At 35.6% G+C, this 24,058-nt stretch overlaps 6 protein-coding genes across 13 annotated transcripts in view; 2 read left to right on the plus strand and 4 right to left on the minus strand.

Annotated features, from left to right (window-relative positions):
* The window catches only part of LOC115242659 (nascent polypeptide-associated complex subunit alpha), a 58,698-nt gene extending 55,705 nt beyond the window's left edge, over positions 1-2,993 (minus strand). Inside the window, exons 1-6 of one of the 3 annotated variants that reach the window (XM_029819113.1) lie at positions 2,808-2,993; positions 1,887-2,151; positions 1,679-1,798; positions 1,386-1,481; positions 633-791; positions 179-423 (exon numbers count right to left, since the gene is read on the minus strand). In XM_029819113.1, coding sequence (XP_029674973.1) covers positions 409-423; positions 633-791; positions 1,386-1,481; positions 1,679-1,798; positions 1,887-2,141 — 645 coding nt within the window. In that variant the 5' untranslated portion in view covers positions 2,142-2,151; positions 2,808-2,993 and the 3' untranslated portion in view covers positions 179-408. The other 2 variants (XM_029819114.1, XM_029819116.1) reach the window with 2 other exon arrangements.
* A 319-nt stretch (positions 2,994-3,312) lies between these two features.
* On the minus strand, positions 3,313-7,004 carry LOC115242662 (endoplasmic reticulum junction formation protein lunapark-A). Of its 2 annotated transcripts, XM_029819124.1 has the most exons (9): positions 6,604-7,003; positions 5,524-5,565; positions 5,249-5,436; positions 4,966-5,152; positions 4,725-4,736; positions 4,307-4,541; positions 4,031-4,192; positions 3,752-3,931; positions 3,313-3,476 (listed from the first exon to the last, which is right to left on the minus strand). In XM_029819124.1, exons 1-9 carry the CDS (start codon positions 6,628-6,630, stop codon positions 3,370-3,372), a joined length of 1,140 nt encoding a protein of 379 aa, XP_029674984.1. In that variant the 5' UTR covers positions 6,631-7,003; the 3' UTR covers positions 3,313-3,369. The 2 variants fall into 2 exon arrangements, with proteins under 2 accessions (XP_029674984.1, XP_029674985.1); XM_029819125.1 differs by lacking the exon at positions 4,725-4,736 and having other exon boundaries at positions 3,319-3,476; positions 6,604-7,004.
* LOC115242661 (tRNA (guanine-N(7)-)-methyltransferase non-catalytic subunit WDR4) lies at positions 6,916-8,768 on the plus strand. Of its 5 annotated transcripts, none has more exons than XM_029819122.1 (3): positions 7,090-7,177; positions 7,247-7,416; positions 7,490-8,768. In XM_029819122.1, the coding sequence occupies exon 3, from the start codon at positions 7,492-7,494 to the stop codon at positions 8,650-8,652; it is 1,161 nt and encodes a 386-aa protein (XP_029674982.1). In that variant the 5' UTR covers positions 7,090-7,177; positions 7,247-7,416; positions 7,490-7,491; the 3' UTR covers positions 8,653-8,768. The 5 variants fall into 5 exon arrangements, with proteins under 5 accessions (XP_029674980.1, XP_029674978.1, XP_029674979.1 ...); XM_029819123.1 differs by having other exon boundaries at positions 7,247-7,369; XM_029819120.1 differs by lacking the exon at positions 7,090-7,177 and adding an exon at positions 6,916-7,052 and having other exon boundaries at positions 7,247-8,768.
* Positions 8,636-11,065, minus strand: LOC115242660 (26S proteasome regulatory subunit 10B). Its single transcript, XM_029819117.1, has 7 exons — positions 10,916-11,065; positions 10,580-10,659; positions 10,448-10,487; positions 10,085-10,221; positions 9,616-9,988; positions 9,256-9,519; positions 8,636-9,168 (listed from the first exon to the last, which is right to left on the minus strand). Exons 1-7 carry the CDS (start codon positions 11,010-11,012, stop codon positions 8,978-8,980), a joined length of 1,182 nt encoding a protein of 393 aa, XP_029674977.1. The 5' UTR covers positions 11,013-11,065; the 3' UTR covers positions 8,636-8,977.
* A 48-nt stretch (positions 11,066-11,113) lies between these two features.
* Positions 11,114-17,692, plus strand: LOC115242658 (synaptojanin-1). Its single transcript, XM_029819111.1, has 7 exons — positions 11,114-11,462; positions 11,613-11,970; positions 12,128-12,292; positions 12,580-13,631; positions 13,738-14,321; positions 14,478-14,652; positions 14,736-17,692. Exons 1-7 carry the CDS (start codon positions 11,333-11,335, stop codon positions 15,755-15,757), a joined length of 3,486 nt encoding a protein of 1,161 aa, XP_029674971.1. The 5' UTR covers positions 11,114-11,332; the 3' UTR covers positions 15,758-17,692.
* A 16-nt stretch (positions 17,693-17,708) lies between these two features.
* Positions 17,709-23,510, minus strand: LOC115242663 (guanine nucleotide-binding protein G(i) subunit alpha-like). The gene is made up of 4 exons (XM_029819126.1): positions 22,833-23,510; positions 20,272-20,456; positions 19,779-20,065; positions 17,709-19,465 (listed from the first exon to the last, which is right to left on the minus strand). Exons 1-4 carry the CDS (start codon positions 22,951-22,953, stop codon positions 18,988-18,990), a joined length of 1,071 nt encoding a protein of 356 aa, XP_029674986.1. The 5' UTR covers positions 22,954-23,510; the 3' UTR covers positions 17,709-18,987.
* Positions 23,511-24,058: the final 548 nt, after the last annotated feature.

The following is a 24,058-nucleotide window of genomic DNA, read 5'->3' on the forward strand; positions in this document are numbered from 1 at the left end:
TTGAAATCAATTATAAGTAAAATATACTATAACAATAATACTAACAATAAATTATATATATTATATATAGTACCTATATTTAATTATACACATATGTGCAATCGCAGTATTGCTCGGTATCTTCTTAAAAAGCCTGTAAAATGGCGATCCGTTGTGACTGGACCATGGCTCAGACATATAGTGATCTTAATGTATTTATTTTTCTTTTCTTTTACACGAATTTTGTATATACATGTGAATTGAATTTCTCGAGACAATTACAGGTGTATCCAGTTTCCCCGATATCATGATCACTTTTTCAATCGAATAAAAGGAAGAATGGTGTTTTCTGTGATGATGTGCGTATGATAAAATTATGATCTCGGAACGTCAATTACTCGCAGTACAGCCTACTTCTAAGCAATTTCATCACATTGTCAATTCCTGAAATAAGAGGAAAAAAATATGATTCTCGTTTCTCTGTATGTTTATCGAACATAGTTTAGCAATAAAAAGTGTCAGTCTGCCAAGATATTCAACATAATTTTTATTCTGATAAAAATATGTAAGCGAAACCTTTGAAGCATAATCATCATATCATATAATTATGCAGAAATTTTAAAGCATGTGTGAATGCATTTTTTTAAACTTACCATAATAGCATTGACAATGTCATTTTGATTATTTTTAAGAGCTTTAATAGCTTTCCCTCGCGACACATTAGCTTGACACATAACCAAATCAACATCCTTCTCCTCTACACCTGTTTCATCCACTTCTTCTTCTGATTCTTCTTGTATAGGGGCAACAACCTTGTGTAACAAAATGAAGAAATAACATTATATAATATTACATACTCTCTCTCTCTCTCTCTCTCTCTCTCTGATTACTTTTTTCCAAATAAATATATCTTAATCATAATTAAACATATCTTACCGTAGTACTGCCACCAGCTTCAGTCGCTGGTATAACTGGTGGTTCCTTGAATTTCTCAGCCGCTGCAACCTGAGCTTGCTGGCTGAGATCTTCAATCTATGGAAAAAATTGGTTGCAATGTAAAACTTATATTACTTGAGATTAATACAAATACAAATAATCATTAAATATCAGTCTGCCAAGGTATTTGTCAACATTTATTTTCTGTTAATAATATGCGAAACCATTAAATCATCACAAAATAAATATATAATGTTTATTATTACATACGGCCAGTAAATTAAGTTTCTTACCTTGGCTTCACCAAATACTATATATGTGTCTGAAGCTGGATTCTTCAAAACATCTGGTTTGTTTATGACAAATAGAATATTCTTTGATTTGCGAATAGTCACTCTATTGACCTCTCTCTCTCTCTGATTACTTTTTTCCAAATAAATATATCTTAATCATAATTAAACATATCTTACCGTAGTACTGCCACCAGCTTCAGTCGCTGGTATAACTGGTGGTTCCTTGAATTTCTCAGCCGCTGCAACCTGAGCTTGCTGGCTGAGATCTTCAATCTATGGAAAAAATTGGTTGCAATGTAAAACTTATATTACTTGAGATTAATACAAATACAAATAATCATTAAATATCAGTCTGCCAAGGTATTTGTCAACATTTATTTTCTGTTAATAATATGCGAAACCATTAAATCATCACAAAATAAATATATAATGTTTATTATTACATACGGCCAGTAAATTAAGTTTCTTACCTTGGCTTCACCAAATACTATATATGTGTCTGAAGCTGGATTCTTCAAAACATCTGGTTTGTTTATGACAAATAGAATATTCTTTGATTTGCGAATAGTCACTCTATTGACTCCTTGTACCTATATACACAAGAAAAAAAGTAAAATTACTATACGTAAAAAAAAAGTATGTTTGTTAGAATATTGAATATTTCAATAATTGACATACCGGTTTCAATCCTAATTTACTCATAAGCTTCCTGGCCTTTTTTTCACCACGACTCTGCTTAGCCTTGGACACCATATCAATGGGAAGCCCAGTGACAGTTGTGCCGGGAAACCCGACAGTGCCAGGAGTGCCCGCATCTTCTAATTCTGGTATAGTATCGTCTGAATCTGAATCAGTCGCAGAGCCGATACCTACCAACTCTACCTTGGTAGGCTCTGAACTAGCCGCCTTGTCAAGTTCTGTTAACTCTGGCATCTTTACTGGCCTACAAATGGAAAAATAAATGTATCATTATATTATAGAAGAATTAGATCTTAGTATAGAATACACGAAGCCCTTAAGATCTATCCACGTGCCGATTTAATCATGTCCTATCTAAGATATGTCAAAGTGATTTTCGAATAAAGTCGTAAAGATATATTTATCCAAGATAAAAAATTACACATTCAACTTTTCATGGCAAAAAGTCGATCCCGCATAGACAGACGGTTTACGCGATGATCAGCGTGAATTTTTCGCACGAGTATTATTGTAGAAATGAATGTGGTAATTATGGCGTCCAACAAAGCTACCCGAAAAATAGTCCGCTAAGCACGATAGGAATTCTAATCATAACTTTTACACAACTATCATGATACGTTACAGCGTATTGATATCGACTATGGATGTTACGATGTCGCTTAAAATCGTAACCGAAACGATTCCGCCGGAAGATTCTACATCGTTGTGTATAGAAGGTAAAAATTCGCAAATATGGAGTTTGTCATCAAAACTTCGATGCAACTCACGTCGATATCAGTGACAATAAGGTGTATCACGCGATACTATTAGTGCGGATAACAAGATCAACGCCTGATCTCGCGATATATAAGCGTTTTTCGTAAGATTATACAGTGATGGCGAAAAAATCGTTAGATTTACCTCAAGCTATAGTCCGCCGACGAACGAGTAGTATTTTTATCGCATAAACTGAGGTCGATTTACACATCCGCTTATGCGAATACAGCCTTACATTTTTGAGAACGCCGTCAAAGGATCATTCTTATGGCTCTTACGCACTGCTGCGACACAGATTGGTTTTTCGCGCATGCGTGCGGCACATGTTAAAATAAGAGAATTAGTCAATATATTATTTATCTATTTTAATATTTCAAGAGTGTGGAACATAAGAAAATATGATTCTTATATAATTCTTAGAAATGCGACGAGGAACCAAACAAAACACTTTTTTAGTCCAACTAAGCACTCTTCAAATCGAGTATGACAAAAATCTGGTCCGGATATCCGGTTATTGACTAGTTAAAGCAACATGTCCGGCAGAGTAAAAAAAAAAACGAAACGTTAGCCAATCATTTTCTATTGTATTCTACAGTTAATAAAAGCGGGAAAATTAAACGGATTATAGGTAATAAATACATACATAGAGATTTCATAAAAATATTTTTATATGTGATAAGTTCAATTACAAAAATTGAGTATTGCGTCACGTCTCTACTTTATCAGATTCATTCTCATTTAATAATTCCTTAGATTCTGATTCTGGAGTGTCAGACGTTTCGCCTGGTCTTTCAACTACTTCAATATCCGAATCTATAAAACAAAAAAATACAAAGACTATATTTATATTAATTTATATTATGTTTATACTGATATTTATACACAGTATTCTTTTTGTTTATATTTTACTGGAAATAAAGTGAAATAAAATCATTTAAATACATATGTATAGAAATGTCATTAAGCCATTAGTAAAGATCGTACAAAGCTTAAACATAAATTTTAAATTTCTCAGACTAATAAGAGCTAGACGCAGAATGGTAGTGCATTTGGCTCTTATTAAATTGCAGAATTTAGAAATATCATACCTGTATCTGATTGTGTGGATGTTTCCAATTCAGAAAGTTTTATTGGCTCTTTATCTGCATTGTTAGAAGTGGCTTCGGATGTATTCCAAGTTACAGCACAGCTATCAAATTCTAATTTTGGGGCAAAAGGTTTCTGTTTCCTTGCTGGATTCCAAAAACCACAATAGCAACATCTGAATGCTGCAAAAATATATGTAATATTTTGATAATATATTATTAATCAAAATATATCTTAAGAGGGGAAATCTTTATTCTTTTGAAAAGAAGCATATTACTAACCAATATATTCAAACTCTTCTTTCAAAGCCATTCCATTATGTGAATTGCATTGCCGACAAACTAAAGCATAACGATTTGAAGGGCCATCACCTACTAAGTAATCCACTAAACGATCAATCATATTCCTTTCTTGTGGCAGCACAGGTCGTGGTAATGGTAATCCTAAGTTATAAATGCATTCGTTTATTATTTCTATATAATTAATGAATTTATACCCTAAAGCATATGAGTAAAATATAAGTTTTGTAAATATAATTACATATTGCATTTACTTACGAAAACCTATGGAGGCAGGATTAATTATTCTAGCATTAGACGGAAAAGGAGAATTTATTGACTGATTAATTGGTCTAACGTTAAGAGTCACTACACCAGGACTAGTTACACCAATTCGTGCATTATGAGTTGATATAGGCCTTCTTCTTAATTCTGAAGATCCAGACAAAGGAGATACAGCCTGTGTTGTAGGACGCCGAGGTGTTTCAGTCGGCGTTGATACTTTTGAAGTAAGCTAAAAACAGAATTATTAATTTCATATCTTTTATATATCACATATATAATCATACATAAATAGTATATATTTTTTTAGGGTGAAACTGTATCTTTTGCAATTGTCATCTTATTTTACTCTTACTTTTAGACATCTTATGCTTATATATACTCATGTATATAACAAGTTCTGACAAATACAAACCATTGGACTTAACTGTAAAGAAAGAAAATATAAAAGATAACGATATAAAATTATACTTATTTGCAAGAAAAAAATAATACAAAACAATATAAATTATATAGCTTATATTTTTTAACTTATTTTAAAAACTTTACTTATTATTTAGTATTATCACATTTGATTGAATTGATTATGATTGATCTCAAACATGATTTAGCTCATATTTCAAAAAATAATAACAATAATACGTAAGTCTACTCACAGGCGTCATGTTTAATTCATCTGGTGCAAACTTTAATAATATTTCTTTAGCTTTCTTATAAGTTTCTGTTTCAGTAACTTCATTTAATATTTTCTTTTTCTCTGACACAATCTCTGATAGTTTTTCCTGGTTGTTAGTAATTTTACAATTATAGTACCATGAAACAATTTTCTTTATTATAAATATTCTAAAAAAAGGAAAATGTGTGTTTGATTATGATTTTCTCTATGTAATCTATATTATATAAAAATATCTCATAATTAGATTTTACAACATAACTTACAAAATTGGGAAAGATAGTAATAGTGTTACAAAAAAGAGCTGATTGTATAATGTAGCTGGAAAGAAGCAGAAATAAGAGATAAATGCTATCATAATACAAAGAACAACTCCATAAATGATGATAGTTCCCACTATCTTCTTATGCCTCCGTTCCATAGTCTGTGCATACTGTTGGGTCTCTTTAATTTGCTATAAAAAAAAAAAAAAGAAACAATATTACACGATGCTATTTTATAATATTACATGTATACACAGCAACAGTAAGATAATACTTACTGCATCAAGATCTTCTAAAATTTCAATCGTTGTCTTCTTTTTCTGAAAATCATAAATATTATCTCAATGTATATTACAATTTATCATATATACTTATTGTATAAAAATATATACTTATCACTAAAAATATATTTTCATATAGGATGTTCAGCAAATCATGGTACAATTACCAAAGATATTTGTTTTTTGTTAAAGAAAATACATAAATATATAGAATAAATGTTTTTACAGCGCATTTTCAATAAAATATTAAACTGAACATATAATGTGTACAAATTAGAATTGATGATATGAAAATTGATAACTTGTGCAATTAATAGAGATATGAGTGGTAACCTATTTTAATAATTAATCTTATAATAATGTTATTATCTATAAAATTGCAATTTATATCTTTAAGTATCTTTGATAGATCTTTAGTTGCAATTAATATTTATAATTAAATTTAAATAATAAGAAATAAGAATAACAATCCAATATTTAGTAAATATGTTGCATAAATTTAAATCAACCGTTTTTTCAATTTATACATCATGCCATCCATAATTTCTTTTGTGAACGTATGAATCAGAGCAAAGTTCGCCATTGAATGTTAATGTCTAGTTTTCACAATCTCACTATAGAATACATTTAACAGTCAATTTTTGTTTAATCATGAAAAATGGCGGTAACCAAGAAATTACATCGTATGACGAAACATCAAGAACTAGAGATTTACAGGATTTTTAAACAAACAAAATATATTTTTTTATTTATATATAAACAAGCGATTACGTCGTTTTTCGTAGTCACGTTTAAATAAATTCTTATTTCGCGCCAAGTCTAACACAACCTTTACAACTTTGAGCCTGTCGTCATCCGGCATTAACGGATGCTATAAATAGCCACGAATGACATTTAAAAATATTACTCAGCGATCGTCTATCACGGTTACATCCGTAAAAAAATTAAACCTCGCGGGAAGTAAATAAGATGCCCTTGGGTGCCGTGTACATTTAACGAATTTATGATACTAACCTCAAAGGACACGAAATGTCAAGAGAGAACAACAATCCTTAGGACTCTCGGCTACGTACTCACCCGAAATTTCGGCAGGATTATCCCCATATTAAATGATGTTACGGCGAAGACGGGCGAAGGTATCCTCGAAGATCGTCGATCGCATACGCGTCGCCTCGCACCGAATCCGTCATAAAAAGGATCCCTCCAATATCGTTTTAAAATAGCCCTCGTCCTATATGCCTCGTCGAACCGGCTGTTCCGCTCGATTACGCTCCAAATTTAAATCCCGCCGCGCGTTTTATCCCGATATTTATAGCTCGGATCGCGCCTATGAAATCGAGCGTAGTCGCCCGATTAACAATCGCTATAATATTCGGCGCGAAGAAACAAGGTACGAGAAGCACGATACTCCGACCTATCTGTCACCTGCCTCTTCACGTTTGGAAGTCCTCGACGAACTACAGGCTCACAGACTATAGACGCATTCGATATTCGATCGCGCTCCGTTACGATTCGCGGATTCGTATGTACGTGCATGCACACATACGCACTACTACCACATACAGAGGCGAATGTTTTTAATTATGATAGTAGGTGTTAAAACGGGATAGAGATAGACATTCCTAAACGCTAGTATATTATCCTTTAAAATGTGAAGCTAATAAAAAGCGTACTTTAATAGATTCGTAAATTTCGTGTTCCTGATTTATTTAATTTATAGGTACAGCACGGACACGCACCAAGTGGCGATTTAACCGACAGTATCGAAAAGTGGATGTAATGGCGCTACAGTATTGGGTAAACGTCAACGTCCCATGAGAAACGACCGCATGGCCTGTCACATGTAGGTCATTGTCTCTCTCAGACTTTTCAAGGCTTCTCATTCCGACAGTAATTGAAAAAATTTATTTTTTATTGAACGCAACGTTATTTTGAAAGTGAAGATTTTTTACAAACATTCCAGTTATGAGTTTTTCTGTATATGATTCATGCGTAGCCTTGTGCAATAACGAACGCGTGATAATACATAATATTGACAATAGCACCGAAAATGTGATAGTCTTGCCCAATCTGGAAGCAAATAAGAAAATAGACGTGCACAACAATGTGGATATAGAGACTTATCATATGATAACATCTGTTACGTTTTCAAAGGATGGAAGATACTTTGCGGTGTGCACAAATCGCAAGCAATTGTGCTTGTACGAGACAAAGAACTCGAGGCTTTTGTCCAATCGGACGCTCGCCAGAGCCGCGAGCAAAGTGAAATTCTCTCCGTACAATGATATTGTAGTTGCTGATAAGGCTGGAGATGCTTACCTGTTCTCCACCAGTTCGCCAACAGAAACTGGAGTTTTGATCTTGGGCCACTTGTCAATGCTACTCGATGTACTTGTTACAGAGGATATGAAATATATCTTAACAACCGACAGAGATGAAAAGATCAGAGTCTCCATGTTCCCAAATTGCTACAACATTATGTCTTACTGTTTAGGCCACACAAAATTTGTGACAAATATCTCAGAATTACCTCACGAGAAGAGTATCTTAATATCGTGTGGAGGTGATGGAGTTTTTAAATTGTGGGATTATAGGCATGGAACTGAACTGATGTCTGTAAATTTTTGCGATAAAATACCAAAATGTGACATTGAGAAATTTAATCAAGATCTTCGAGACTATCATTATGACGAATCTGTAGATATATTGCCTGTTAAGCATTTGAGAGTATCTTATCTTAGTAAGATGGAATCTTTAGTTATAATAAGCTTTTATAGTAGTAAAGTACTATTAGTTTATAACATTACTAGTACCAATGAAACACAGTTCAAAGCAAATTATTTGGAATCCTTAATTATTGAAGATGAACCTATGGAATGTCTTTTAAACAAACAAGATTTATGGATATTAATAGATAGAGGATTACAAGTATACAAATTTGAAAACAATAGATTTGTAAGTCATAATGCTCTGAATGACACAATTAACCATCTTAATAAATCCTGGGAAACTCTAAAAAATACTATTGTTAAACAATATTTGTTCCCAATTTTATATAAAAGAAAATATGACAATATACAAGAATATTTAGAAAGGAAAAAAATTCGGCTTGCCAGCATAGAATAGATTATAATATCATCATTACAAATGTTATAAATACAATGTGTGTGTTTGATATTTCATAGAATGTACAAACATTGCAATGATTGAAACCAGAAATAAAGGTATATATTCTATATTAATAATTTTGTGTACTTGTGTTACTATTTGTATCATACAAAATTCATCAATATTAATATTAAGTAAACTTTTGCAGAAATAAAATTTTATCGGGAAAGGGAGAAATAATACAGCAAAGTAATAATGAATAATCCAACTTTGGATTGATATTGAAATTAAGACATCTAATGTCACTTTTGAGACATAAAATAGTAAATCAATTTGTATTGAATTACACAGGCTTATAATCTAGTTTAGATTCGAGTTTCTTATTGTCAGAAACCTTTCTGACTGCTTTCATAAAATCTTCTTGTATTACATACTCTCTTTCTAATCGTATCGCAAACAGCCCAGCCTCTGTACATACGTTTCTCAAGTCAGCGCCATTGAATCCATCCGACAGTTTGACCACTGCCTCATAATCTATATATTTATAAATAACAGATATTTATATTTTGAATATTGCAAAATATGTAAAATTGTAAAACTTGTAGCTGACAAATTTCTTACCGATTTCGCCGTGTTTGGCAATTGGTAAGGCATGTATCTTTAAAATCTCTAGACGAGCTTGTTCATTAGGTAATGGTATTTCAATTTTTCTATCCAATCTTCCTGGCCGTAATAACGCGGGATCTAAAGTATCAGGCCTATTTGTCGCCATTATCATTTTAACTTGACCTAAAGAATCAAACCCATCCATTTGATTCAACAATTCCATCAAAGTTCTCTGAATTTCTCGATCAGCACTTGTTCCTTCCGAAAATCTGCGGCCACCTATATGTATATAGAAACAAATATTAATATCCATCCATATAAAATTCTCTCTTAACTTGGATATCTTTTTGTTAATTGCAAGTCTTATATACCCACCAATGGCGTCAATTTCGTCCATAAATATAATACAAGGTTGATGATCACGAGCATAATTAAACATCTCTCTAATTAATCTAGCAGATTCTCCAATATATTTATCAACAATAGCACTTGAAACAACTTTCAAGAAATTTGCATCCAACTGACTGGCAACAGCTCTTGCTAATAATGTTTTTCCAGTACCAGGAGGACCATATAACAAGCATCCTTTGGGAGGAGTGATGCCGACTCTTTGGAAAAGCTCAGGATTTAATAACGGCAATTCAATAACCTCGCGCAGTTCGCGAATTTGTTCACTCAAGCCACCAATTGCAGAATATGTCACATCACCAGGATCTTCGTGAGACATGTTGTAAACTAACGGATCAACCTAGAGAAAACAGCAACACAACAAAAGAATAAATTTTCAAGTGAAAAAAAGGATTAATTTTTTTATTTAAGGATTAATTAGAAAATTTCTCTTTACCTCACGTGGTAAATAGCGCATGATTGTAAGAGTTGTCATGTCTAAAGCAACTCTAGTTCCAGACTTTAATTTGTTTTTATCCAACTGACGCCGACATCCAACAACGTAACGTGGACCATTTGTGGCTTTTACAATGACTAAAAATAGTTGTTCATTATCTTTCACTTCATATATTATAATTTGTATTTTATGTGCATATTTAGTATAAAATACATCTGTTGATAACATTAAACACAATTTTTTTTTTTATTGCTACTAAATATGAAGAAAATATTATTGCAATAAAGCTTAACATATTCATCGTTAGCATTAAATGTATAATCAAAATACAAATTCTTACTTAAAAATAAGTTGATTACTTACATTTTTCTTCTGTAAGTTGTTTTAATACTTCCCCAACAATCTACAAAATTGAAAACTCATGAAATAGAATAAAGGTAAAAATGAATTATTAAACGTTGTACCTTGATGAAAAAAAGGAAAAGATGACAATACCTGTCCAACACTTTGCAATGCCTTTAAATCATTTTCGGACTTGTCATATTGCTTTGTTAGATCTTTAAGGTGTTCTCTCACTGGAAAAATATAAAATATAATATATTTTTATAATCATATTTTTTTTATAAATTTGCTGTAAAATATACAATGCGATAAAGAAGTATTATATATTAATATTATGGCATCACAAAAAAAAAAAATATCTATAAAATCGAATATATAAAAAAGCTTCAATGACAGGAAAGAATATGAGGTTATAAGTTTCGAAGTTTCGAATTTGCAATAAATATATAAAAATAATTAGATAAAATTCATATCAACGAGAGTACTTACTTTCTTTGAGACGTGACTCGACTTCCTTATGTTCTAAAAGCTTTTTTCTATAATCTTGAAGAGCTTTTTCTCTCACAGAATCCATGGCGACCGACATCTTTACTTATTTTGCTGTCTAACTGTCATCGAAAAAGATGTCAAAGATGGTACACAGAATAGAGAGAGATTTCGTTGTGTCTTCCAAGGGGGCGTAAGTGCGCCGAATAAATTCACATGAATTATTCAAGATATGCAGTGGAGCTGACGATCTTCGATGGTGTATCGTCGATGGTGGACAGCGGAAATTTTCAGTCGTCGCGGTCAGCGAACGATCCGTCTATCGTTGCAACGTGTTGGATGACAGTTGGAACTGTCACATCATTGTAGAGCATTGTCGGATCGTTGCCGCGCGTAACAGAAAGATACCATCGCGCAACAATGGCAACGATGGGCAAGGGTTTTCGCGTCTACGAGAAGCTAGACTCCCCTAAGCCGCACTCGATCATACTCGAACAACGGAATCGCAAGGAGACGCTGCTCTTCGAATCGCAAGCGGTCGCGGTCCTTTGTAAGTAAAAATGCTGAGATGATCCTTTCGGATGCCCCGCTCCGTTCGTGCCATTCTGTACGCTTAGACTATCCTGCAGCAGCGTTTTTTAACAAAATACATTAATTAAAAATCAAAAATTCAATAATTACATTGATATATAATTTGTAGCTGCTGAAGAATACGAATTCCTCAAGCCGAAGTACACAAAATTGTTGGATGCGTATGGATGCCTGGGTGTTCTGCAGCTAAACGCAGGAGAGAATACACTGTTGTATCTTGTTCTGGTTACTGGATGCTTCTCTGTGGGAAAAATAGGAGAGTCGGAGGTCTTTCGAATAACACAATCGGGTTTTATACCACTGTTCTACAGTCAGGGGACAGAAGATCGTGTGTCCGAAGTCAGAAAGGTTCTGAATTCGGGAACATTTTACTTCTCCTGGTCTGCCGGACAGCAGGATTCACTGGATATCACCCTAAGTGCTCAAAGAAGATGCAAATCGACAACTACGGATAATAGATTCTTCTGGTTAGTACACATCATTTTTTTAAATTATTCTGTCAATTTCTTGATATAAAAATTTTTCATAATTTAAATGTGATTTTTATATTATTATTCAAAATTTTATATTATTATACAAAATAGAGACAAAAGAATAAAATTTAATCTAGTAAATTATTTACAGGAATCGAATGTTACATATTCATCTATTAAGATATGGTGTAGATACAAGTCAGTGGTTATTGAAAGCAATGTGTGGTAGTGTGGAGATTAGAACTGTCTATGTTGGACACAGACAAGCTCGGGCAGTGCTTATGTCCAGATTAAGTTGCGAACGTGCTGGCACTAGGTAAGATTGCTTTCCTTCATTTAATGAAAAAATATAGGATGATATATTTATCTTTTTAATTATTAATGTCTGGAAATATATCTATGATAAGCTATATCTATATATTTTGATAAGTTATATCTCGCGAAATAACATATGGCTAATACATAATCGCGCGCACATATTGCAAGTGATATAAAACAAGATTGCTAGAACATATGGCCTGATTAATATGACATTAAATACATTTCGTACTGGACTATTCGTTTGTTTCTATTAAAATTGTATAAAAATTATCATTTGTCTAGATTCAATGTTAGAGGAACTAATGACGATGGACATGTGGCGAATTTTGTGGAGACAGAGCAAGTAATCTACATAGACAACGAAGTAACGTCTTACGTTCAGACGAGGGGTTCGGTACCGCTGTTTTGGGAACAACCTGGTATACAAGTCGGTTCCCACAAAGTAAAAGTTTCACGCGGTTTCGAGACCTCCGCGCCCGCTTTCGATAGGCATTTAAAGATGATCAAGAAACGATACGGTCAGCAAGTAATCGTCAATCTCCTTGGCTCTAGTCTAATCGGCAGCAAGGAAGGGGAGGCAATGTTGAGTCAGTTGTTTCAAACCCATCACAATATGTCGGAGCACAAAGACGTGCCACACATTTTATTCGATTATCACCAAGAATGCCGCGGTGGAAACATGAAAAATCTTTCGAAGCTAAAGGCGAAGGTGGAAAAATACTTGGAATCGTTCTCCATGTTCTACGCGGCCGGTAATACTGTGATTCTCGAGCAAACCGGCACTATCAGGACCAACTGTCTGGATTGCTTGGATAGAACCAATTGCGTGCAAACGTTCTTCGCGCTCGAGATGCTGGGTAAACAGATGAGCCTGTTGAAACTGATGGAGAAACAACAGATGGTGTCGAGATTCGAAGAAGTGTTTCGCCAGATGTGGATTAACAACGGCAACGAGGTCAGCAAAATATACGCGGGCACTGGTGCCATCCAAGGCAGTTCTAAACTAATGGACGGCGCGAGATCGGCAGCTAGAACGATACAAAATAATTTACTAGATTCCAATAAGCAGGAAGCGATCGATATCTTATTATTAGGTTCGACATTAAACACAGAACTGGCTGATAGGGCACGTTTGTTATTACCTTCCAATATGTTACACGCTGCGCCAAATCTCTTACGAGAGATGTGCAAGCGCTATAACGAATATGTGGTTACAATGAATCTCAAGGTGAGCATCGGTACTTACAATGTTAATGGAGGGAAGCACTTTAGAAGTGTAGTTTACAAGGATGTATCTCTGTCTGATTGGTTATTCCTTGGATCGCGCAGATCATGTAAGTAATTGTCTTGCTGTGAATCATTGTGAAGTGCATAAGAAAGAACATGATATCGCAAAGATTCTTTTTTTGTAATTAAACCTTAAATAATTTCTTTCCCCAGCCTTAGTATCCTTAGAGCAAGATAATGCAGACAATGATGTCCCTGTGGATATATTCGCAATTGGTTTCGAGGAGATTGTCGATCTGAACGCCAGCAATATCATGGCCGCCAGTTCGGACAACGCGAAAGCTTGGGCCGACGAACTGCAAAAAGTTCTATCCAAGAATACGGAGTACGTTCTCGTGACATATCAGCAGCTAGTCGGCGTCTGTCTATATCTCTTTATACGACCAGTGCATGCACCATATCTGCGAGACGTGGCGGTGGATTGCGTGAAAACGGGATTGGGAGGCGCAACCGGTAATAAGGGCGCCGCGGCGATCAGATGCGTACTTTACTCCACTTCCTTTTGCTTTGTATGCGCGCACTTCGCTGCTGGCCAGTCGCAGGTGAACGAACGTAACGCCGATTATGCCGAGATCACAAGAAAGATAGCGTTTCCCATGGGCAGAACCTTGAATACACACGATTATGTGTTTTGGTGCGGTGATTTCAATTACAGAGTCGACATGGACAAAGACGAGATGAAGGAACTGATTAAGCAGAAGGAACTGGATCAGATATTGCAATACGACCAATTAAGGGTACTGTATCATATTAGATTAATTTAAAAAGTTTACTCTCTTATTTACTAATATCAGATTTATGTAGGAACAAAGAAACAAGTTTTTTAATCAATTTTATATTTAAAGATGTGTAATTTCTAATAATATATATTTTACGAAATTTCCAATTTTAAGGTTCAACAAGAGCAGGGTAACGTTTTCAAGAATTTCTTGGAAGGATCTATCAATTTCGATCCTACATATAAATACGATCTATTCTCGGATGATTATGATACCAGTGAGAAATGTCGTCAACCCGCATGGACGGATAGAGTTCTCTGGAAACGTAGGAAGCAAGTACCTGATATTGGTTAGTTTTTCTTTGTATTACATTCTATTTATATTTAATGTATCAAATATATAATTGTATTTATCAATCACGCTATATTTTAGATTCGCCTACAGATTGGAATCCGGGAAAGCTTGTTTATTACGGCAGAGCGGAATTGAAACAGAGCGATCATCGCCCGGTAATCGCAACGATCGACATAGATGTACATTGTGTCGATCCCGAGAAACGTGAACGCGTGTTCAAGGAGGTGATACAGGATCTGGGTCCGCCCGATAGCACAATAATAGTCAAGGCGGTGGAAGATATCGAAGACATGGATAGCGTGTTCGACAACAATCTCATGTTCGCTTTGATACAGGATCTATCTCATATCGGCGAGGCGATCCTGGTTCGTTACGTCGGTGAGACTATTTGGGTGACGTTCAGGGACGGTCAGTGCGCCCTGTCCGCGGCGAAGAAGGGTATGACGCAGGTATGCGGCCAGACACTGAAGCTGTCGCTGAAATCACCCGACTGGGTAAAACTGATTGAGAAAGAAATCGAGATCTGCAGCAACACCACAGTGGCGCAGTTTACGGCAAATTCGCCGTTGAGAAGTCCCATGCAACGATTGGAACAATTGGAAATGGCCGAACGGCCGTCTCCCAGCAGAGGTAGTCCTAATGGCGTGATCCCACCCCCGAGGCCGGCGCCACCAGGACGACCATCTCAACCACCGAAGAGTCCTGCTCATGAGCGAAAGCAGGGACCGCGTGCGGGTGTCTTTAGCGTGGTTCCCAATCAGTTCCCACTTTCCATGACGCAACCGGCCGCAGATAATACACCAGAGGATCAACATGACGAGAGATTGTCGCCTGACTCGGTCATCTACGAAGAAATATTGGACGGATCGCCCAGCTATCCTGTACCAAACCGGCCACCGCCGCCGTTACCGCGTATGGACGGGCCTCAGGAACCGTCGAGCAGACCTTCGCCTAGCTCGATACCTCCCCCCTTGCCACACAGGCAAGCCCCGCCTCCTCCACAGCATCCACCGCCAAGTTTACCTCCGCCGAATGTTCCACCACCCGTTCCAGCGAGAACCACCGGCGGGCCGCCCATTCCGGCCAGAAATCCTCAGTAAGAAATGGACGTAAGATAAATATTCTCAGCACCAAGTATCCGATACATTTATTTAGTATTAATCTAATGCACGTGATTATTTATGAAATTAATGAGTCAACATAATTGACGATGAGTCCTCGCTTCCAAACTGAGTTTCAGATTCGCGATAGATAGGATAGTTAGAAATTTGTTCTGTGATTATTCTAAGAATGGAATCATCAAATCGGAAGTAATTATTTTCGATCTCCGATATTGCGAGCGTAATTAATTGTAAATTTGTATTCATAGGCGCCGTTTTTGAGCTTGCCAAATCAATATTCCATATTTTTCTTGTTGGTGGTAATATACATATTAATCCTGTTGAGCCCTATTTCACATTGGTGATGCAGGAAGCTGTTGTTTTTTCACTCCAAATGTTTAAATAGAGCAGATAACTATTGTTTCAAAGATCCAATTGATATATGGTTGTTGATGTGACACAGAGATTTAATATGTATGTTCGTAATCCGCGTTTTGAAAGCGTTGTCAAGTTGGATATATCAAGAAATTAGTGATCCATAAAGTTTAAATGGCAATATACTTGCGGTAATAATGTTATAGTTGTCGCTGCTTGTATCATATATTGATATAATTTAAAATGTAATTCTTGATGTTAGTACTGCTTCTACTATATAAAGTTTTAGGAGTTTCTTCGCAGTATCTTAATAGTCTAAGAGAAGAAACTCCAAGGAGCTTTTAATTTTACATATAATTATATGTAGCACGACAGAAGGAACAGAACAGACTCAAACGCAGCAGTATTTTCATAAGTGTAAAATATATATACAGAATATCCGGTAATAACCGTATTACCTCCCGTGTGCAGGTAGAACGGTAAATAACGTGGTCCCGTAGGTGTAGGCGTGTGACAAAGTTTTGGGAGAAGCGCTCTACAAATGACAACGATTATGTATCAGCGGTAAATAAAGATGGATTCTCGCATTCTAGCGACTACATATGAGTTGTCTCTTCTCACTGCGCGCTTATACTCGTGTGAATTGGCCGATCTTTTTTAATTAATTTCTCAATTATTGCAGAAATCGTAAAATGGTAAAGGCTCCTCAGTTTAACTCATTTTATATGCACACAAGAGATGATACGGTTATTACCGGACACCCTATATATATTTCTTATAATCATTCACCTGCATGAATTGCGCTTTTTTTTGTACAGGGAAGCTAGAATGATTATCTTAAAGGCGGCTAATTTACATATAATCTAAGATCCTCTTATGCATAATTTTATTTATTTCTCTCCTGATTTTAAAGTTCCTACATTTTGCATTCCATGAACATTTCTAAAGCGTCCGTCCCGATGGGTCCAACATACCCACCTAACTACATTTCTTTCCTTAAATCCTCTCGATTATTTTTCAGGAGACACAATATCATGTTTCTTACTATGCACGATATATAAATGTCCTATCATTTTGATTGTCGTGTTACACATAATGAACAACGAATGCGAATGCGAATTAAACAGAAGAGCAAAAGTTGATACTCATAATATCATAAGTCACAAGAAAATACGTACGACGTGACAGTCAAAATGTTAATTATTATAAATTGTATATATTAATTATTTATACTATTTTCTCTCTTAATTTCCATTATTTTCAGCTTACTTACCTAAAGGTGGCTCTAATAGCGGGAAAATGGACGTATACATATATGTAAAAAAAAAACTAGTATAACAAAAATAATATAGTGATATATGTAGAGAAAATTGTTTCTTACATACACTCATCTACAATATAAATTTAATCCTACAGCACCTCAACAATACGCATTCCTTTCAGTTGATGCGTTTTATTAGTTAGATTTCAATCCTCATCTAGTACACAAGATGTAAAACATTGAACATGTATATATGTATTGAATGATTTACGAATAATAAAGAGATCAGACGGGAAGAAAGAAAACCTTTAATCTTAAAAAAATTCATTTATTGATCTAAACTGTATAAAGAGATTTGATTTGAACTTGCACTAATACTAATAATATTGTCATTTCATCGGTTCAACAAATCGAGGAATAAGAATGATCTCGGTTTTATTACTTATTAATACATGTATAAAAAACGAAGCTTGTACAAAAAAAATTGTTTCTCAAATCGATAAATATATACTGTAGAAAAAGAAACACAGAGAACCGTGTCCGTCGTTAAGATATTGAATTTCTATTTGTCATAATACAAATGGATATGAGCAGAAATATGGAAACGCATTCCCATTTAGCATATAGTCGTTTTTAGTGTATGTAATAAATTATATACAAGAAGTATTACTAAATTAATAGAGCTATCTAAAGTTCTCGGTTAGTATAGTTAAATACATTTAGCAAAAATAAAGTAACACTTTATCTGCTCTTCTTAATCGGGAGTAAAAGTGCGGTATGTATATTTATATATTTAACATTATTGCCTCAATTTTTCTTCTGCGCATTGTCTCAAATAATTATATTTATAGGAAAATCGTGCATTAATAAAATTAATTAATATAATTTATATAATATAATTAATTTCATCTTCAATATATATACATATCTTCAAAGCAAACTTTATTGCTTTCGCGTTTCTCAACAAATTAAAATTAAGATTTGTTATGCTGAAAAGATACATGTTTACACAATGACTTGTCGCAAAAATAAAAAATTTTTTGAAGATATGATTAAATAATCACATCAATGCATTTTTTAATTTCCTAAAAATATAATTACTGCAATGTTTTAAACAGTGCATTAAAAAAATGTTTTTGGCGATAACATGAAATGCTTTATCTTGACATTTGATTCTCGAGTATTGTGAATAATTTCTTTGCAATTTGAGAATACTTTGTTATATCTAATCGCCGAATGTAGAACCAATAAATTAAGGAATAGCATATGCGTATTATAGAAATCTCGACAAAATTACGAATTTTGTACAAAGGACAATTCATTAAAAACTATAGAATCGAGTAAAAAAATTACGTCATACTGCAATAGAATATTTTAAGAGCCTAATGTCTGAATAAAATAATCGAATAATGATCGAATATGTATATTCGTATTTAAACGTTATTAACGATACGCGGTACACTTTTCATAATTTTCGATCAGTCTCTTTGTCATTCCCCTGTGTTTTTGTAAAGATCTACGAATCGTCAACATGTGTTGAGATATACGCTTTCTGTTTTTTCCAACAGTTTGCTCTGATCGAGTATTTGAATACTTAGCTTAATAAACCGCAATTACTCAGGTTGTTCTTGATTATCACGTCTGTTACAGCATCAAACACGAATTGTATGTTGGACGTATCTGTAGCGCACGTAAAGTGCGTGTAGATCTGCTTCTGATCCTTTCTCTTGTTCAGATTCTCGAATTTCATCTGAATGTAGGAAGCGCACTCCTCGTATGTGTTAGCACCCTTGTATTCCGGGAAGCAGATGGTTAGCGGACTTTTGGTAATTTTATCCTCGAACAGATCTTTCTTGTTCAGAAACAGTATGATCGACGTTTCGACGAACCATTTGCTATTGCAAATCGAATCGAACAGCTTCATCGATTCTATCATACGATTCATTTCCTCATCCTCCGCCAGCACTAGGTCATAACCACTCAGAGCGACGCAGAAGATAATCGCGGTGACCCCCTCGAAACAGTGTATCCACTTTTTTCTCTCGGATCGTTGGCCACCGACATCAAACATTCTGTGAAAAAGAAGAAATACATTATAAAGTAACTGTATTACATTATAATTATTCAATTTTTTAAATTCTAATCAAAAATATTATATAATTTAAATAAATATTTTTTGTCGCGTAAAATAGTATATCTATCAAGAAGCGGTAGCTCTCTATATGTGTATATTAAAACGTAACGTTTTTTGTAAAAACTTTTTGACGCGCACGTGTTTAGAAATGATTCAATGAATGACTCAATATCATCAATTAACATAATACTAGATTAAGACAAATTATATAAATATCTTTGAGTAATAAATGAAGTACACGTCGAACATACTTGAAGTGTAGACCCTTGAAGGAAAAATGCGTCTCCACGATTCCCGTAGTTTTGACACGCGTCCGCAGAACATCCTGCTGTGTCGGGATGTAATTGTGTTGCGATATGCGGTCAAGTGCGTTAAGATAGTACGCTGCCGAATCGTTGAGCAGGTATTCTCTGTTACGCGTGAAACAAAGCTGCACTCCCGCGTCCTGCCATAATCGTTTCATTAATAACGCTAGATCCCCTGTTAGTTCACCTTCCTCTGCCGCCGATGCGAGGGTGAAAAATTGTCGCGCCATATCCTACAACGCAAACACAAGGCCGATATTACCTAATGTCAGTGGGGCACGAATAAAGTGCCATTGATAATGAGCAATGTTGTCGAGTGTTGATGCAAAAAGATTTATCGTCTCCCTCTCAAATTTTGTTTCAAATAAAACTATTGATAAGTTTTATGTATACGATAAATCTTTTGCATCAATTTAATAGAAAGATATAAAAACTTTACCGCTTTATTGGGATCAGCAAAATCAATCCTAAGCTCCCCCATAGCTCTTATTATTGTCATTAGACTCTGTATTGTATTGCTGTATACTACTTTTGTGTACTGCTCACATTCCTCTCTACTGTAGCCCGTCTCGTGAATGATTTTCATTTGTTTCACTATCGTGGACTTGCCAGACTCGCCAGCACCTTGAATTTTAACACATTAAATATATATGTTACATATTAAATAAATTATCATTGCAAGTATATATATGTAGTGATAATAATTGTTGGATTATGTAAATGAGATTATTGCTCGAGTAAGAGTGTCATATGATCGAGAAAGTTGCAAGCCTTCCTTGACATAATAATTAAAATTGTTACCACATCATACAATGTTAATATTTATTTGACGTATGACTGACAGCTATTTTTTAATCAATGTGAATCTATACAAATACACTCGCACTTGAGATATTTTGCTAAGTCGTACAAACGAATTCAATTAACCGATTAATCATCGGCCTTTCCATTGTGTAAAGTTTCGTTCGATTGATTCGCGATTTAGCCAGTCATCCTGTCGGAGACCACTCGTTCTCGTTCGAGGAAGAACAATATTTTTTCCTTAAGTGAGACGAAGATATATATATTATGTCTCTTGGAGAGACGTAATCTCGTGATTCACACGCGGCCGATGATTCAAGTTTCCCGTAACGTTGCACGCGTTCTATTCATTCGCGTCTTTGCACATTCTCGATCAAAACTTGTCAAAAATTTTGAAATTCTTCGATTGACAATATTAAGCAATATTAAATCACTCATTATTGTCAAGATATATAATATCGAATGATCAATATTAAATATCTAATATTTAGTGATTAAATAAAATTCAAAAATCTTTAATTCAAATTCAGAAATATATCATATATTGAAAAAATATTTACATATTTCATATAGTTTAAGTAATTCCAATTTTTTCAAAACCATGGCACCAAATAAATTTAATCATGGATTTAAAAAATATATTCCAATTTTGCAATATTTTAAATACAAAATATATAGATATATACATAATTTTATGACTCTCTATAGTTAATAGGATGACTTAATAGCTTTGGGACGCTGCGTAACTTTTTTTTAAGAAAACCCATTCTCTCTCTCTCTCGCGCGCGAAGAAACAGTTAAATCGCAGTTGTGATGAACAAAATAACGAAAGCAATTTTGCCTTCACAAGCGTGTCTATGTTTTATAATGTAGAATGTAGAAGACGTGAAATATGACACACATATACACGTACATAGGAAATTAGATAACTATTTTGTACTAAATTCTTTTGATTAAAATATTTTTAGTCAATATATGCGTTTATTTTTTTCAGTTGGCGCTATTTTTGATACTACATTATTTTTGTAGGATATATTTTACACAATTAAAATAGTTTGTAGAATATATATATATATATTTTACAGAATTAAAATAATGTATAAAACAGATTTTTACGTTTTAAAATAATATTATTTTGTGCAAATTAAAATAACTAATTTTTAGATTTTCACAAATATAATGTAGAAGACGTGAAACATGACACACATATACACATACATTTCGAGAAGCGCTCGCGAAAAAGGATACCGCAGAATTCATGCAATCGCGAAAGCGTATTATCCGAAAGACACCGTGTCACCGCGAAACGTTAGGAAAGCGCTCTTCGCTTGAATTAGGGCCACCTTTCTTATAAACCACACGCGTTTACAGCTCCTTTTTCCTGTACAAACATAAGTTCATGACTCACGAAAAGTTAGAGTTCTTTCTTGACACAGAATTCTTGTACGCAGAATCCCAGAGTGAAATATATTCAGCGATTCTTGGAAGGAGAAAAAGAGAAAAGTACAAAATATATATAAAAGATATTACTAAATTGAGTAGGATCTACAGTCGCGGAAGAAACACAGAATCTCTCGAAGCGATCTCGCGTGCCATCAACGTACACACCGTTGATTGCAACAGATTCGTATCGAGAAGGGAAAACGAATTAAAAACATTATATTTCATGAAAAAATACTAAGCCAAGAATTTATTTAATATATAATAATGTCAAGGAATATTTATGTATATTTATATAAAGCGAATATTAAATAATAGGGTCTAAAATAATTAATCTGTTACACTATGTTACTCTCTACTTTAAACGAAAGAAGGATATATTTGCGATTGTCTTTTGGAAGAGTAGGAGAATGGAAAAGCTACTCGAGAATGTAAGCGGAGAGCGTAGCTAACGATAAGAGGAACGGACTAATTCTATGGATCATGGTTTACGCGGCGCCTTCGGGAGCGTTCGGCGAGCGTACGTCCAATACACGATACAAGGCGAGGTGCGAGTAGAAAGAGAGAAAATGAAAGAAAGAGAGAGAGAGAGAGATCGCCATCGAGTAGGGGATGCAAATTTGCCATCGTCTTCCGAGAAGCGGAACCGAAAAAGCGGGATCACGGCGTTACATCCGTCCTCGTCCCGTCCTGCACGAGTGAGACGTATCGGGTACGAGGTATCGGAAGTCACCGGGTTCGAAGGGAAAGGGCATTTACCGAGCAGCAGGAGCTTGACCTCGCTGGCGGTTCGCTCGCCATCAGCGCGGAGGTCCTTGTCGATCTTTTTGGATCGCTCGGCGGCCTCCTTCTCGCCGGTGGTGCTCACGGCGCAGCCCATCCCGCGCCCTCGCCGGTGACGAATCCTTTCAGCACGTCGTGATGACGATAACGATGATGACGATGGTGTTGATGGTGAGATCGTCGCGAGCCGTCCAACCGATCCGTCACTCACACCGATCCACCAGCACCATGCACCAAGTATTCCACACCACCGCACAGTTGAAGGAACCACCGCCGCTGCCGCCGCCGCCTCCTACTCCTCTTGACACTTGTTGCACGGACGACGTCGTGTGGGAACCGCCCGCACGCGGTCGCGCTCGCATACACGTACGCGAGAACGCCCGACGATCCACGCTCATACAATACACTTACACATGACAGGCGCGCGTGCGTGCTCTCGATCGCGCACGCAGCTGCGCGGATGCGTTCTCGCGGCGTCGAATTCCCGGCGCGTCGACGTTCACGAGGAGGAACGGCGTTTCCTTAAACGGGATGACGAGAACGCTAGGATGATGACGCGAACGAGAGAACCCGGCGTTCAGGGTAAACCTGGATAAACTGATCGCTCTCGCGTCTCCGCTTCGGTGGCTGATAGCGGCGTGCGAGCGATGAATCGTATCGCACGACGCTAGCGCGTAGTAATTAAAGTCGCAACTAGGTCGCGCAAGTCGCCGTTGTTGAATCGGATCGCGCCGGCGATTGGTCAACGCGTCACGTGTACATCAGCCGCGCGGCCAATCGAAACGCTCGACGCCAGCTACCGCGCATGCGCACGCTTCCGCGTGTCGCTCGCGTCTGTCATATGCAGAATGTAGATTGTTATTCGAAACGCCCGATCTACGTCTCGTTTCGATCGATGGCGATGTTCGAATACGAATGTATTGATTAGAATGCAGGGGAAGTCTGAAGGAGAATCTGTTGCGTTTTATATGCGGATTAGTCCTTTCTCTCTCCTTCTCCCAGATGTTTTTAGAGTATTGGTATTTATTTTTATGAAAACTATTATTTCAAGAATTAATATATCATATAGTTTTACATTGAAATTGTTCAGAGCACAAATCAGAAGATTTCTCTTCAAAGAATTATATATGGTATGAAAGAGGATCACGGTAAGGGGAAGATCCAATAGTAATTTGAATATATCTTCTATACTTGTGAAGAAA

Source organism: Formica exsecta, unplaced genomic scaffold (genome assembly GCF_003651465.1).
Source record: "Formica exsecta isolate Colony F162 unplaced genomic scaffold, ASM365146v1 scaffold614, whole genome shotgun sequence".
Taxonomy (NCBI): domain Eukaryota; kingdom Metazoa; phylum Arthropoda; class Insecta; order Hymenoptera; family Formicidae; genus Formica; species Formica exsecta.